This window comes from Drosophila melanogaster, chromosome 2L (genome assembly GCF_000001215.4).
Source record: "Drosophila melanogaster chromosome 2L".
NCBI lineage: Eukaryota > Metazoa > Arthropoda > Insecta > Diptera > Drosophilidae > Drosophila > Drosophila melanogaster.
In genome coordinates this window covers 16,827,030-16,842,058 of record NT_033779.5, presented here as the reverse complement: position 1 = coordinate 16,842,058, position 15,029 = coordinate 16,827,030, and the positions used below count along the sequence as shown (strand labels likewise).

Below are 15,029 nucleotides of genomic sequence, written 5' to 3'. Positions count from 1 at the left end.
CAAGCCTAAAAGTATGCCTGAAATAATAATAGTCCTCAAATCTACCCAAAAAGTCAATCTACATTTGTATGAACTTATGTAAAATACATAATTTAAATATCACTCAATTGATTTTTTTAATATTACACGTACCATCTAGTTTCAAACACAAAATAAAAAGGAAATAAATAGTTTGGTTTTTTGTGTTTTTATTCCTGCAGTTTGTTGTTGCTGTTCTTTGCGGTTGTTATTCACAAGTTATTTAAGAAAAGTCGAGTAAAATGCAGTTACACATTATGCATGTCTTAATATGTACGAGTGCGAAATAAACGTGGCTGTTTAACAATGAAATAATATCGGTGGTGCACATTGATTGCTGATGTTGTTCTTAATTTGCTTATACTGTACATCATGGTCTATGAATTGCAAACTAAGTAGATTCCATTGCCGAACAAAAATAATAAAAAAAGATCACAAAACTATATTTATGATTAGAGCAGATGACGCCAAGGCCGGCAGCACAGTTTTCAAAATAAATCGATCCTGCAGCGCCTCAAAGATGAATGAAATGTGGCAGAGCACTGGGAAAAAAAACAAACGTATAAATATGTATATTGAAGCGCATCCCAGGGGATCCGAATAAATGGTACTTACCACATGGCAGGGGTTACCCATCAAAGTGCTCATCCTGATCGCCGAGCCTTCGATTTTGGCAACTGGTGGCATTGACGTCATCTGCAATATGCATTAGATGAGAATTTATTTGAGAAATTTATTTAATAGCACTGTTCGATTTATTGATTGCAAAAGAAGAATCATTTTTGTCTGACGCAAAGTCGCTGCAATTGATAAAACGTATTATTTTCGTTTTTTTTTTTGTTGGTTCTAGTGGCCACATTGGCATAAACAATAGCTGGCATTTGTTTGTTTCGAAGAACATAAGCTTCTTAGAGATTTATTTTAGGTTCTTTGAAATAACTTATGGAGGGATTGCGAAAAAGCAGCATCGGATTTTTTTTTTTTGAAAATAGCAATCTATACTCGAATATTTATTAGCAGCGCTTGTGATATTCAAAAACATTTAATGAAAATTAATTATAATTTCCACCTTAGCCAATCATAAATTCAGGCCATAAAAAACTGTCGCTTTGAACATTTTTGTGATTTTTCGGGCGAAAATAATCTTGAATCACAAAGTTGCGACATTTGGAAAATGCCATATGAAAATGATTTTTAATGCTCCCAAATGACGGGGGGCTGTGACGACAGGAAGGTGTTTAGTGGGCCATGTCGAAATCTTGTCGTTAAAAAATAGAAACGGAAAATCTATTTATTAACGCGAGCGAGCCAAATGGCTGCCAAAAAATGTATTCAAGGTTTATGTTTTTTTTTTCTTCTTGGGTAGGGAGTGTTGAGGGAGTGTTTCGTTAATTTGTTTGATGTGTGTGTTTGATAATTGATTTAATTGGCAGGGGGTGGATGGGGTGGTGTTCGTGCTCACCTGGCTTAGGTTACTAGTAGAAATCCATTAAATGCTAAACATCTTAAACGCGTAGGGTCCTAGAAGCTCCACCGGACCACAAGATGATGGCATGGCCGGCGGCTTGGAATTGAAATTCAACATGTAAGCTATCCTGATGGGTGGTTGGTGGGTGGTGGTTGGTGATGGTCATGGGTGACTTGAGGCTGTGGGCCTAGAAGGCGGCTTCGTAGAAGGCATAGAGCAGGAACAGCAGGAAGGCCAGGATGAGGAAGGTGGTGAACAAACTTTTTGCCTCATTCATTTTGATTGATTCGATTTGGCTGCTGGCTAAAGGGATAATACGGAATTAGGTATGCGATTGATCGATCGACAGGCGCAAATCACACACTTGTGGGATTGGGTTTTCTTAATTGCTTGGAGGATTTCCAACCGTTCGTAGCTAAAGGCGCGCAATAACTGAATTTCCCGATCTGAATTCTACTTCTCCACAAAAAGTTGGCCAGCGCTTGGAATTATGGCCATTGCCTGGGCGCACGCACCCATCCACATACATATGTTGATCCGATTAGATAGACGATATATAAAAAATTCATTTATATTTATATATGTATACCGTGTATATCACCGGCTATTTGGTTGTATGTGAGTCCAGTTGTTGGTAATATTTTTGACGCGGCACAAATATTTTCTAGATCTGTATATCTACATATGTGTGTACGAGTATGTAGATCGGTCTGCATATTAGAAATATATATATATGATTTCGAATTCCATGCGATTCTAGCCAACTTTCTGTGTTCTTTGAACATTATTCATCTGCTGGACTGCACCTAGACAAATTGCTTATTCCGACTGGACCTTGTCATTTGAAAAATGTTTTGTTTATTTCTTTTTTGGTTTTTTCGTTGGGAAAGATGTTTTCCTCTCCAGTCGTGTGTTTGATTAACATATTTATTTACTTTAGGCTGAAAACGTGTACATCTAGCCAAGCCTTAAAACGTTTTTAAATATTGAAAGAATCTTGAATAATCACGTAGTCCTCATTGAGTTTATGGCACATTTTGGCCTCAATTACCATTTCAAGGTTCGTGATTGATGCGGATTTATCTCGATTAAATTCAATGGGTACCCCATTTACCCAATCGAAATTGTGTGCATTGAAACAAATTTTACTTTTACTACGATTTTAGATTTAGATTTTTCCCATATTATTGTATTTATAAGCTAAATCTTTATCTTACCTTTGGTCCTGCCCTAAGGACCATCTACTTGCCGGAAACATTTTACAATACGGCATAGATGAGGTAGAGGAAGAAAAGCAGGATGGCCAGGATGCCAAAGGTGGTGAACAAGTTGCGGGCTTCGCTCATCTTGATTGAATTTGCTGCAAATAAAATATTTATTTATTATTCGGTTAGAACGGAAAGATTTAAATAGTTTTCCCTATTTTCGAATTACTTATATACGAAATATTTTTTATTTGGCGCGTGAGAAGTTTATCTTCATATAAACATAAAAAAGGCGGCAATAAATTTTCGCGGAACACATATTGTTTTGTTTTAAAATAATCTAATCAAATAAAATTCAATGGTATAAGTAAAAAAAAATTTTATATAAAGTCGACAGATATCAAAGCCATATGGAAAATATTAAATTTTTCTTTGCTTTCGTCGTCGTCTGGCTATATCTATTTGATATTTCTGTGCTCTTTGATTTTCTGATAGAGCAGTCAAAGAACCGCATGTCTATATAGATTGAAATAATTCCAGTTTTATAGATTGGACCAGTTCCAAACGAAAAAAAAAAATGGAAAAGATCTCTGGTGTGGAAATATTTATGAACACGGCACACTTGAATTCGAATTGTTAACTCCCACAATTTTTTATCATTCGTCTGGGGTCTTCAGGTCACTTCACTTCTCTACCGGATTTACCTTGGTTTTTTTGTTCGCTGGGGAAAGACACAATTTTGTGCTATTAACTGGTGAAAGCCTTTGGCTCAACTAAAACCGTTGGCCCGTCCACGAATTGGGATATAGATGAAATACTTAGTGTTCTGCAAGCATCCATACACACGCAGTTTGAGCATATCTGACAAATGGATATAGATTGGTGGGCGTGTATTTGTGCTTTTGGATATATGTATGTACATATAGCGAAATATTTTGTCCCATTGGCCAAAATGAGACGCCACTACCAGAGCAGAAAGTGCAGACTTTTTGGAAAGTCGCGTAGAAATAACATCGAAAATAAATAAAATAAATTTGCTGCGCGCCTTTTGACAGTTTTTGAGCAGCCGTTGGCCGGATCTGAAGCCAAATTACCAACAATAACAATACGCTCATTAAAAATAATTTTGGCATCTAGTATATGGCTTGTTCCATTTTGCAAAACATTTGCCTCGAAATTATTGACAGCATTTTGGAATTTCCGCAAGTGCAAAGGAACTCAAAACATGAGGTTCGAATTGGGCATGGGATCTACAAGTTTTTTCGCTTGATTTCGAAATAGCACGGGATGTTTATGTTGTTAATATATATTTTCTTTCAAATATATGAATAGAATTCAACTTAATCCTTTCTACGTAATACCTTCTTAGCGAAATCACAAAGAGTTTTCTTCAACGCCACACCTCCTTTACTTCTCCAATCATATCGTCTGTTGACATATAAATACCAGCCAAAATGTTCATAAACAACTGTCACACATTTCGGGTCCTTGACTTTTCTAAAAAAAAACACACACTTTCCCTAAGCTGACACTTGTCATTAAGTCAATTTGAAAATGCAATGCGCAAATGGCATAAAAACAAAATGGCTTGACACAAGAATATATATAAATAATGACCAAGATAATTATAAAAAAATCAATGAATTTTTATTCCTCTGCATAGCACATTCATGAAATCAAAAGAAACAATAAAAATCGACCTGATAGAATCAGGTTTGTTGCTTGAGCTATTGCAGCTGTGGCCACATTGCGTATGCGCGATATTTTTTAAGCACTAATGGGTAATTTTTGGGATAAGTTTTTCAAATATTTTTCCAAGCACACTACACTCATATGGGTTTTTATTTAAAATTCATATACTTTAACTTGTTAAATCCGTTTTTACATGCATGTATAAAGCTTAATCATTATGACATAACTTCATTAATAGGCGATGTAGGGCAAAACGGAATGCAAAGATCTTTAAGTTCAAGGCGAGTTCCAATAAAGAGCGCAAAGAGAACTGGGAACTTTGATAGAATCGAGAATATATAGCTTAATCCACTGCTTCCGTGGCTTATCAAGTCATTAGGGAGGAATTCCGAGCACAATTTTGCGCAGTTTTTGTGGAACAAAACAAACGAGCGGATCACAATAAAATATAAACTAAATGCGCTGGAAGCTTCAGTTTGTTTTATTCGCTATAATTCAAATAGTGAGGTCCCAGAATGGAGAAGATTCGGATTCAGATACGGAAGTGGAAATGGATTCCGAGGTAGAATCGGGCCAGTTTTTTAGCCATTTGTACAAGAGCAACTTGCAACAGTTGGTGAAAATTAAGAATGACTCAATGGATCCGTGTGATGACTTCTATGCACATGCTTGTGGAAACTTCGATCAAACGAAGGAGGAAAATTCCGATGATTTTCTTCCACCCTATCTGTATAACAAACAGGACAGAATGAACTTCTTCACAGCTGAGGTTGGAAATTTTGAAACTATACCAGGACGATTGATTTCTCAACTTTATACGGAATGCCGAAAGAGGGAAGAACGAAATGTTTTCACCCCTACTCGATTGACTTCTCACTGGGAACGTATGCTCGATGAGATCCCATTCCTGGCCAGGCATAAAGAGGTGCTCTCTTCCTGGCCTTTCCTTAAACATCAATGGGAGCGAAGGCGCCTTTATGGGCAGCTGAATTGGATAGTTCTGTCAGCACAACTGGCAGCCCATGGCCTACCCACTTTACTTCATATCTACTTTGCCTTGGATACGATTTATGTGAGTCCCATGGAGGAGCTGCCCTGTCCTAGTATCGCGGACTTTCAATCTAGCCTGTCTGATGTCTTGGAAGGTAGACATCATCAAGTATCCCGTATAATATCACATGAGATGAGGGTTCTGTGTCGCGAAATGAGAGGAGAACTTCCGCTCGTAAGAAGTTTGAGCCAGAATACCAGAACCAACACCTCCAGACCAGGTGAAGAACAGCTTCTTCTGGATGAAAACACCATGGATTATTTTCAGCAGTATTTTGCCGCACTTAACTTCTCCGAGGAACGGCTGGTGGGAGCACGCAAGTTTCCTCTCGATGTCGAGAAGATCACTCAAGCCTGGGAAGTTCTCAGACATACGGAAACTCGCATAGTGTACAACTATGTGATGTGGCAGGCCAGGGAGCAGCTTCGATATCCGGACTGCTATAGGGTATCTGAGGAATTCGAGAGACTACTGCACGCTGAATACTGGCAATGGCATGTTTTGAGACGCCATCTGAGCAGGGAAGTCGCTCTGGCATCATATCAACTTCATACCACTCGCTTCCAAAAACTAAGGAGATCCAAGTTGTCCAGAAGAGATTGGTATGGGCACCTGTGGCCAGCTTCTGTGGAGAAGAAGGAGCTTCAGGTGGCACGCATCCTCCAAAATCATGCAGAAAACTATCTGAATATAACTGAACTAAATGAAAACTACGAAGGATTGAAATTGGAAAAGAACTCCTTTTATGCAAATCTTCTGATCCTTAGACGGGCTCAACTGCGCCATAGTTTCGTATCGCCTTATGTGGACGAGGAAGATGTAAATCAGCCAGCATATTTCTTGAGGCACTTCCTTCACTTTGTACTGCTTTCCTTGCACCGCCCTACTTATCACTATTATGCCACACACGGCTTGGAACTTTGGAGGGAGTCCCGACTTCTCTTGGATACCGATGGCCACTATACCGCCATGGATTGCCTAGAACGGCAATCATTCCAACACTACGATGCAAAATTGGCTCCAATTTACAGACCACTTGGTTCGCACGAGATCGCCGAGATCTTCCAGTTTTATCGCTCTTTTCAGTATTCCCTCACGGACTATCACTTTTGGCTTCAGGGTGAAAGGTTCGCCTTTGCCGAGACCTTTGTGCTGGACTACTTCGGATTGAATCCACACAGGGTACTCTTCTATGCGGTGGCCCAGCAGTTATGTAACCGCCAAACGGAGATATTTGCTGCCCAATTGAATAGGGGCTATATGAATCTTCCCGAGTTCCAGGAGGCTTTCAAGTGCGGAGCCGAAAAGGCCATGAATCCCCCATCCAGATGCATGATCAACATGTGTGAAAGGCCACATACTTGATGTTTTCAACTTTAAAATTTTAATTTAAAATCATTTTAATGAAGATATGTTAGAGATAAAAAATAAAATGTATTGTTATATTTACCTAGTCATTGGAAATATACTTGTTATCAACATTCACTATAAAAGTTGCCTATTAAAAAATGATTTAAACAAACTCAACCGCCCACAAGTTTTATAGTTTATAGTTTTTACATATGAAGATTAGCTATTCATATTTTAATGAATTTGACAATATGGCCCACATGTCGGTCATTTAAAGACACAGGCGGGAAATGTCTTTCCATCTAGCCATTTATACGATTTTTGTTTGACATTCCATATAGCAGCAAATTGGCATGCACATATGTATGTATCATCAATATTATATATATATTAAGAGTCGGTTCCGAGTGGATTTTTCGTGAGGAAAATCTGTGGGCGTTCTAGACACACGTACCGGTAATAAACCGCAAAGGCATCAAAAACAATTCCAGAGCAGAAAACCAAATATTTGCGGCTGCGAAAATCTTTGCAAATATTTATTGCTTGTTGCTCGATCTCAAGTCACATAACGGCCATAAAGAAAGCTCCAGTTAATGTACTTATATTTATACTGTTTCTTTCGCCACTTAAATGAAATTACATACATCATTCTAGTTTGTTTTCATTGACCCGGGTCAGGAAGTCTTCCAAGTTATCTATGTGGGTCTGCAGAACTAGACCGAGTCAATAATAATTCAAGATTCTTCGTAAGACCTGATTCCTATAAATTCAAAAGACCTGCGAACATTCGCCTTTGTACGTGAGCCAAGATCGCTGGTGATAATATCAAAAAGTTTTCATTCAGTAAACGTTGCTAATTGAAACCGCAATCACGTAGGCAAGTGTACATATTGTCTATGAGAGTGCATATCGTTGAGTGAGTAAGTGTTGTGTTAATGCATTTATGAGTTTTTCTCAAAAATTATAAACAAATAGCGAAAACTTCTGAATTTATGAAAGAAATGAAAGAAAGAAATATGAAAACTCACAAGGCACTGAAAGAGGCGGAACAACTAATATTACATTCTATTGAAACTTCTTCAGATAGCTTGCATATTACACCTTATTTTCTGTAACTTAAATTCTCAATTCGGTTTCACTTTTCCGCCCGCAACTCTCACTTTATAGCCATACTCAATCGGACCATCAAAAGTACTCACTCATTTGCATATCTCATTACAATTTGGCCAAAATCGTATTGACTCGAGCAGCCGGCTCTTAGTTTCTCCAACGTTTTCAGACCGAACGCTTCACGAATCTGGCCAAGGAATTTGTTTTCAACTAGCGTTTCAAATTAATCGGAACTGCATGTGGTTTAAGTTTCTAGATTACAAAATGCACTGGCGACTTGTCATTGGTTTGCTGCTTCTAGGTGAGTAATTCCGATGATTTATAAGTGTATTTATTTAGCCAAAGATTATCTTCAGCCAGCTTCAACCGGGAGACTATCGGAAAGAGATTTCTAAATCTAAAACCTATTCCCATTCAACATGAGGATGAGAGCTCCACTGAGGGATCTACTAATCCCACACCCACCAGCACAACAACACCATCAAATAGGGACATCACCATCGGTCCGTGCAAATGGGCTATAGGTCGAAGTTGTCCGGATCCGGATGTCAAGTATTACATTTATACGCGCCACAATCCGATGGACAGACAGTGCCTTCACATAGACGAGTCACTGGAGAAGTCCAATCTGACTGACTCCTACTTCAACCCTCGATATCCCACTAAGATTATCATCCACGGCTACAACTCCGATATGTTTCTACATCCCCTGCAACAGATGAGGGAGGGTGAGTCCAGTAATTTTGATACTAGCAAATTTTATAGGATATGAGTATAAAATATATAAATCATATTTTCTATCACTGATGAAAAATATTTAAATTAGCATCAGAACAATTACCTTTAAATGAAATTACCTCTTTTTTAGAGTACCTGGCAAAAGCGGATTATAATATCATATATGTGGACTGGAGTATCCTTTCGCCAGGACCCTGCTACATAAGTGCCGTTCATAACACCAAGCACGCTGGAACCTGCACAGCCCAGTTGGTAGAGCGCCTGGTGGAGACGGGCAATACGGATATCCACGTGATAGGCTTCTCATTGGGAGCTCAAGTGCCCAACTATATAGCCAGGAATTTAAGCTCTTTCATGCTGCCAAGGATTACGGGACTAGATCCAGCGATGCCTCTTTTTATCACTTCCGGCAAGGCGGATAAACTGGATCCCAGCGATGCCAGCTATGTGGATGTGATACACACGAATGCATTGGTCCAGGGGAAAATGGAGAGATGTGGTCATGCGGATTTTTACATGAACGGTGGAATCATGCAGCCGGGATGCAATGGACAGAAAATAAGTATGTCGTTTCTTGCTATTTTTAGGTGGAAGCTCTAATTAATATTTGTACCTTTCAGATTCCTTTGCTTGCAGTCACCAACGTGCTCCAGCGTACTTTCTAGAATCCATCCGGTCACCCAAGGGTTTTTGGGGATGGGCCTGCAGTGGCTACATATCCTACCTCCTGGGAATGTGTCCCCCAACGAATTTTTTGCTTGAAGCTGGCGAAAATATACGGCCCACTACGAGAGGAATGTTTATGATAGACACCAATGACAGTTCGCCATTTGCCCTGGGCAAGTGGACGGATCTACCCACATTGGGCGCAAAGCAGCCACAGTGGCGAGTTCCGACCCAGAAACTGAAGGCGCCTCCAAATCAAGGTGTGGATCCCCTACTGCATCACATCGATCAGTTTGGTAAACTGGCAGCCAACTTTAACAACCTTCAGATGTGGCCCACCGAGCAGGATCCCTACGAGCATTGGACGAGCTTCAGTCCTGAACAGAAAGAGAACGATAGCGATGGTGATTCTGTTGAAGAGCAGGATCCAGTGGAGTTTATTGAGCCAGATGACCGACAGATGATAAGTACAGAGGCGCGTCCCACGCAAAGCTGGTGGGATTACAGAAGGAATCTTACATATGGATTCATGGAGGATAACATATTTTCTGTGCCCACAGTGGATTAGCCCTATTCGATGTTTTAAGCTACTTAAAATCCTTCCTTGCCCCCATTCCTTACTAATATATAAGTCACTTAGTTTAATATTCATAGTTACAAATACAAATCGAACGAAATAAATTATGTTTAATGCCTAATATTTTACAAAATCTGGATAGCTATATGTTTAGCATTATTCCAACTTTTTTATGAGTTTTATTTTTTATCCAGCTAAATAAATAGGTAAATAGAGTTTTTGTAACATAAAAAGGCTTACTATACTGAACAAACATAAAATCAGAAAACGATACAAATGTCTGTACATCCTGTGCTGAATTTTTGCAGATTAAACAGCCGTGATACAGAACGTTATTTTTTTTGTGAATTTAAGTAAGGATTTTTGGTTGACTTCAATTTCATTTTAATCTGTTCTGTTACAACAATTAATATCAGCAAAAAATCCAAAACAAATGGAAACTGTAATTCAAGCATTGTATAATTAAACAATTGCGAATACAATAGCAGTTTTGTATATTTTGTAAATTGTAATAAATTTGTTGCCATAATAATTTCAAATGGATTTTAAGAATGTGGACTTCCGGCTCAAGATGTATTCGTGTATTGAAGTCCGTTGTGAAGATCCATGGTGGGTATATATATTAACCTTTTTGGTATACAACTGTGTGTATAAAATGGGATTCGTTAGTTAATTGACCCGACCCGAATGTCGTGTTATCTGAATATCCGACCAATTTCCACGCCAGCTGCCATCCTCCGTCCTGACCACAGAGCTTACACGTAAAATGCTAATTCGTTATCCGTAATGTTACTAAGTCGCCGCTCTATACCTTCTTTTTAACAGTCCTTCTTGCTCTGGCCGGCGTAGCAGCCTCCGATGCCAGGGGGTTAGATGGTGAGGGTTCATCGGGATCAGCTTTTACTGTCGATTTGGTTGCGGGGGATTCAGGAGCAAAATCCTCATTCAGACCTTCGGGCTCCTGCTTAATATCTACATTAATTTGCGGCTGCTCGGATTCGCTAGTCGCCGACATCGGGGATGGAGGAGCACGTTCTTGATCGGGATCGTCGTCCTCCTGTTCGTGTGACGTGTTATTTGTGCTGGGCTCTTCCTCATCTACCACAGAAAGGTGGTACAGCCTCATCTCCTCATCGGAAATGGGAACTGGTGCGTTTGAAAGGGGATCACGCCCATTGAGTGACTTGGGGAATGCAATCACATCGCGTATGGATCGCGCACGGCATAAAATGGCAATCAAGCGATCCAAGCCCAAAGCAATGCCTCCATGAGGCGGGCATCCAGACTCCAATGCGCTCAGTAAGTGCGACAAATGATCATGCGGGATTTTCAGAATCTGTTCCAATATAAAGTGCTGCATGTCTCGATCATGGATGCGAATTGAACCGCCTCCGACTTCCTGGCCGTTCAGCACCAAATCGTAAGCCTGGGAGCGTATGCTCTCCAAGTTTTCGCAGCTAGTGGCGAAATTTTCTAGATCATCACTATGTGGCAGGGTAAACGGGTGGTGAACGCTCTCCAACTGATTAGTCTCACGATTTCGCTCGAACAACGGGAAATCGATCACCCAAAGGAAGCGGAAGTCATTAGGCTTCTTTATTTTGGCATTTTCCACCAGAAAGTCTTGATAGTCCAGTCGGATGCGACCCAACAATTCGCGCTGTAGGTGGATTAAGACAACAAATATTATACATTTTACTTAATTTACTACAAAATTTCTTACAGTTTCCACTTTTGATCCAATGCCCAAGAAAAGGAGATCGTTCTCCTCAAGGTCGAACTTATCGGCGACCTCTGTAGCTACATCTTCGCCTAGTAGCTTTCCCAGTTTCTCCTGCACATCCTTTGTTGGGCCAAATTTGCGCACGAACAACGTACCCTTGAACTCCTTGCCTAGGCTTTCGTAATGCTTTCGGGCAGCTCCATTCCAAAAGGCTTCACTGGCTCGCACTACAATGGCATAAGCGCCAAGATCATCGTATTTTTCCTTGAATTCATCGCTCTTTTCGATGATTTCCGACACGTTGTTTAACAGAAAACCAAACCGAGTGTCCGGCTTGTCATTTCCGTACTTTTCCATTGCCTCCTCATAAGTAATACGACGGAACGGTGTTTGCAGACGCGGAAAATCTTTGGGCCAGGAATAACGCAGAGTCTCCTCAATCAGTTGCATGATATCATCCCTGCTGGTAAATGATAGCTCAATATCCAACTGGGTGAACTCCGGCTGACGATCTGGACGCGTCGCTTCATCCCTGTAGCAACGGGCCACCTGGAAGTATCTGTCAATTCCACCGGACATCAGCATCTGCTTGAATTGCTGCGGACTCTGTACGAGCGAATAAAAGTGGCCCGCTTTGCGAGTGGGTACTACAAACTCCTGAGCTCCGCCTGGCGTTCGTCTGAAGAGTGTTGGTGTCTCCACTTCGACGAAACCCAGATAGTTTATAAGATACTCTCGCATTTTCATTATAACAGCCGATCGAAGGCGCAGATTATGCTGCATATCATTAAATCGTAGATCCAGATACCGATGAGTAAGCCGCAAGCGTTCGCCAGCACGATTAAACTTTCGGATCTCAAACGGAAGATTTTTCTTTGCCGGATTGAGAACAACCACTTTATCCGCTTCTACCTCAACATGTCCAGTTTGCATTTTGGGGTTTATTGTAGCCGCTGGACGGGGAATCACTGTACCCTCAACTCGAACAATTGACTCAATGGGCACGCCTGTTTCTGCGTATTCTTCCAAACCATATGTTTTCGGTGACAACAGTACCTGAGTTTGTCCATAAGCATCCCGAAGTATGAAGAATTTGTTCATGCGCTGGAACTCCAACCAGCCGCATATGACTACTTTTTCGTTGATATCATTGGAGGTTAGTTCCCCGCAGTTATGAGTGCGGTCGGCAAACTTGTTGGTATCGGCCACCTTGGCTCGTTGCTCGGCAATTAAAGAGGCATTAGCAGTGGTACTTGCTTCCGCGCTGTCTTCCGTGGATTCTCCATTATTGCTGGTAAGATTGGCGGATGCTTCGGCGGCAGCCTCCTCAGCCTCAAGATCATCAATGGAAAACTTTTGTTTCTTCTCTTTGGCCTTAATAGGACCATCGTAGGGATCGTCCGGATTGAGAACTTTTACGCTAGTTACACTGACTTCCACCTCACCAGTATCATATTTCTAAAGGGAATTTAATTGATTTATTTTACAAATCGATGGATATTATAAGTTCTTACCAAATTAACATTAGCTTTTGGTCTCCCCAGAACTTTGCCCACTATTTGGATAACTGTCTGCTCAGGTGTTGAAAGAAATGTGTCGCTAAGCTGAAAATAAACATTGAAAATAGTCAATTTGATGAAACTATCATATCGTTTTGTTCATTACCGACTGATCCTCGATCATTAGTTGCGTTTGGCCATAACCATCTTTGAGCTGCAAGAATTTGTTGTTTTTGGTAGAGGGAATCCAACCAACCAAAGTCACTGTCTTTCCGACATCGTCGCGCCTTAGATCGTTGCAGGTGAGATCACGGTTTTCAAAATACTTCAATATATTCTCGTTCTCTGTAAAAGACAATAAAAATATTATGTTACTCATAAACCAGTACTTAAACACTTTCCCACTTACTGGCTATCTTGTACTCGGTGCTGGTAATCCCAAGATTACTCTGCTGCTGCACCATTGTGCTGTATGTGCGCTTGTCACCAGCTCTTTTGGTACCGCCTGCCGGGAAATGAATGTTAAGTATGTCCTGCACCTCCACTTCGATCTCGCCCGTTGGCATTGTTTGATTGCACGAATTGTGTGGTCGCCGCATGACCAGGCCCACAATAGTTAGTGTTGTGTTCTCTGGCATGTTGTTCATGCGCCGTGCCACTCGCGGATGCTTGTCTTCCAGAACCACAAGCTGGCATGCACCGCCATTGCGGTCGCGCAGCTCCGCAAACCGATTCACCCGCTTCTTAATGAGCCTGCCGGACAGCTCAACAAATAATCCGCAATGGTGATTGCGCAACTCGCCGCAACTCTGGCGCATTGGCTGCGGGGGCTGTGAATTCATATTGAAGTTGCTGGCCATGGCACTCATCAGCTGCATTAACTCATTGCCAGAAATGTTGGGACCACCCACTGGAAATGTAAGAGTGAAAATAATATTTTATGTAATATATCTATGTAAGTAAAAAAAAATAAATAAGTGTTTTTGTAAACTGTCTATTCGTTATGCAAGATATTTATAACCAGTTGGACCAATTCCACTAAAGATGCTACTTTTAAGTGCTATCTACTTACTGTTGAAAGGATTTGGTCCGGGACCTGGTCCAAAGTTGTCATTGAAGCCTGGTCCTCCGCCACCACGGTAGTTGTCGAAGTCATTGTAGCCGCCACCATCTGCATAGCCTCCGCCACCACGGCCACCAAATCGACCGCCGCCTCCACCGCGATATCTGCCACTCATGATCTGCAAACCGAACATATGGATTAAGGATTGGACATGGACAACACGAATGGCTAGTTCGTGATTCACGAGAACTTACGTGACCGCAATCAGCCGGTTCTTTCGCCGAGAACAACGAGTCCGGGGTGCTTCGATGCCGAATGTGCCTATCCGCCAAGAAACCTCCACTGGATGCACTGTGCACGAGTTGCTGTTGCAGCTGAAGGCGCTGATGACTTCTCCAAAGGGTTCTGGAAATTAATAACATTTTTGTCACCCTTTAAAATTGGTTTCCCTTTCAGAATTAACTATTGCCTCATGCGAGAAGCGATGTAGAAAAAAATTTCAGACCCAGCACGAGCTGCACACACACACTGGCGCAAACTAATCAGACAGCGACACATATATACACACTGGCCAAACAGCGAATATGTATGCGTGCAGAGCCGGGCGTTGCGAAGAAGCCGACGCAGAAATTTGCGAATCATTGGATCTTACCGCAATAGCCGGATCGAGTGTGGGGCCACAGTTACGCCGAGTTTGTAGAGCCAACTGACACGAAAATATTACTTATATTAAGCTCACATATGATCGACAAATGTTACTTGAAATATAGGAAAAAAAATTGTCTGTTTTGGCTTGGGCAGCGATGAAGTGTGACCATATGCCGCATAAACAATCGATAGATCGTGTATTCTAGGGAAGGAACTATCGA

General features: G+C 41.0%; 5 protein-coding genes across 13 annotated transcripts; 2 read left to right on the top strand and 3 right to left on the bottom strand.

The window, feature by feature from the left end:
- Nucleotides 1-174: 174 nt before the first annotated feature.
- SclA (Sarcolamban A) lies at nt 175-4,087 on the bottom strand. Of its 3 annotated transcripts, none has more exons than NM_001299066.1 (5): nt 4,053-4,087; nt 2,704-2,846; nt 1,481-1,789; nt 634-714; nt 175-560 (listed from the first exon to the last, which is right to left on the bottom strand). In NM_001299066.1, exon 2 carries the CDS (start codon nt 2,830-2,832, stop codon nt 2,746-2,748), a length of 87 nt encoding a protein of 28 aa, NP_001285995.1. In that variant the 5' UTR covers nt 2,833-2,846; nt 4,053-4,087; the 3' UTR covers nt 175-560; nt 634-714; nt 1,481-1,789; nt 2,704-2,745. The 3 variants fall into 3 exon arrangements, with proteins under 3 accessions (NP_001285995.1, NP_001285994.1, NP_001285996.1); NM_001299065.1 differs by lacking the exon at nt 4,053-4,087 and adding an exon at nt 3,396-3,468; NM_001299067.1 differs by lacking the exons at nt 1,481-1,789; nt 4,053-4,087 and adding an exon at nt 3,396-3,468.
- On the bottom strand, nt 175-4,087 carry SclB (Sarcolamban B). 4 transcript variants are annotated; one of them, NM_001299063.1, is made up of 5 exons: nt 4,053-4,087; nt 2,704-2,846; nt 1,481-1,789; nt 634-714; nt 175-560 (listed from the first exon to the last, which is right to left on the bottom strand). In NM_001299063.1, exon 3 carries the CDS (start codon nt 1,761-1,763, stop codon nt 1,674-1,676), a length of 90 nt encoding a protein of 29 aa, NP_001285992.1. In that variant the 5' UTR covers nt 1,764-1,789; nt 2,704-2,846; nt 4,053-4,087; the 3' UTR covers nt 175-560; nt 634-714; nt 1,481-1,673. The 4 variants fall into 4 exon arrangements, with proteins under 4 accessions (NP_001285992.1, NP_001285991.1, NP_001285990.1 ...); NM_001299062.1 differs by lacking the exon at nt 4,053-4,087 and adding an exon at nt 3,396-3,468; NM_001299061.1 differs by lacking the exons at nt 2,704-2,846; nt 4,053-4,087 and adding an exon at nt 1,851-1,922.
- A 713-nt stretch (nt 4,088-4,800) lies between these two features.
- Nucleotides 4,801-6,923, top strand: Nepl9 (Neprilysin-like 9). Its single transcript, NM_135971.2, has one exon. It carries the CDS (start codon nt 4,841-4,843, stop codon nt 6,797-6,799), a length of 1,959 nt encoding a protein of 652 aa, NP_609815.1. The 5' UTR covers nt 4,801-4,840; the 3' UTR covers nt 6,800-6,923.
- Nucleotides 6,924-7,556: 633 nt separating this feature from the next.
- Nucleotides 7,557-9,994, top strand: CG13282 (uncharacterized protein). 2 transcript variants are annotated; one of them, NM_001273592.1, is made up of 5 exons: nt 7,557-7,704; nt 8,046-8,195; nt 8,251-8,622; nt 8,763-9,194; nt 9,253-9,994. In NM_001273592.1, exons 2-5 carry the CDS (start codon nt 8,159-8,161, stop codon nt 9,864-9,866), a joined length of 1,455 nt encoding a protein of 484 aa, NP_001260521.1. In that variant the 5' UTR covers nt 7,557-7,704; nt 8,046-8,158; the 3' UTR covers nt 9,867-9,994. The 2 variants fall into 2 exon arrangements, with proteins under 2 accessions (NP_001260521.1, NP_609814.1); NM_135970.2 differs by lacking the exon at nt 7,557-7,704 and having other exon boundaries at nt 8,061-8,195.
- Nucleotides 9,966-14,981, bottom strand: AspRS-m (Aspartyl-tRNA synthetase, mitochondrial). 3 transcript variants are annotated; one of them, NM_001273590.1, is made up of 8 exons: nt 14,666-14,700; nt 14,415-14,565; nt 14,170-14,338; nt 13,507-14,007; nt 13,264-13,442; nt 13,113-13,202; nt 11,599-13,056; nt 9,966-11,535 (listed from the first exon to the last, which is right to left on the bottom strand). In NM_001273590.1, exons 3-8 carry the CDS (start codon nt 14,333-14,335, stop codon nt 10,681-10,683), a joined length of 3,249 nt encoding a protein of 1,082 aa, NP_001260519.1. In that variant the 5' UTR covers nt 14,336-14,338; nt 14,415-14,565; nt 14,666-14,700; the 3' UTR covers nt 9,966-10,680. The 3 variants fall into 3 exon arrangements, with proteins under 3 accessions (NP_001260519.1, NP_724018.1, NP_001260520.2); NM_165196.2 differs by lacking the exon at nt 14,666-14,700 and adding an exon at nt 14,813-14,981 and having other exon boundaries at nt 10,354-11,535; NM_001273591.1 differs by having other exon boundaries at nt 10,354-11,535; nt 14,415-14,700.
- Between the last annotated feature and the right edge of the window lie 48 nt (nt 14,982-15,029).

Bases quoted from the DNA above. Each gene is read 5' to 3' on its own strand.
- Nepl9 (NM_135971.2), top strand. From the start codon at position 4,841: ATGCGCTGGAAGCTTCAGTTTGTTTTATTCGCTATAATTCAAATAGTG.
- CG13282 (NM_001273592.1), top strand. From the start codon at position 8,159: ATGCACTGGCGACTTGTCATTGGTTTGCTGCTTCTAG. The intron at 8,196-8,250 runs GTGAGTAATTCC...GATTATCTTCAG, and splicing joins CATTGGTTTGCTGCTTCTAG to CCAGCTTCAACCGGGAGACT. The intron at 8,623-8,762 runs GTGAGTCCAGTA...CCTCTTTTTTAG, and splicing joins CCTGCAACAGATGAGGGAGG to AGTACCTGGCAAAAGCGGAT.
- AspRS-m (NM_001273591.1), bottom strand. From the start codon at position 14,582: ATGTTATTAATTTCCAGAACCCTTTGGAGAAGTCATCAGCGCCTTCAG. The intron at 14,339-14,414 runs GTAAGTTCTCGT...TTCGGTTTGCAG, and splicing joins AACCGGCTGATTGCGGTCAC to ATCATGAGTGGCAGATATCG. The intron at 13,443-13,506 runs GTAAGTGGGAAA...TGTCTTTTACAG, and splicing joins CACCGAGTACAAGATAGCCA to AGAACGAGAATATATTGAAG.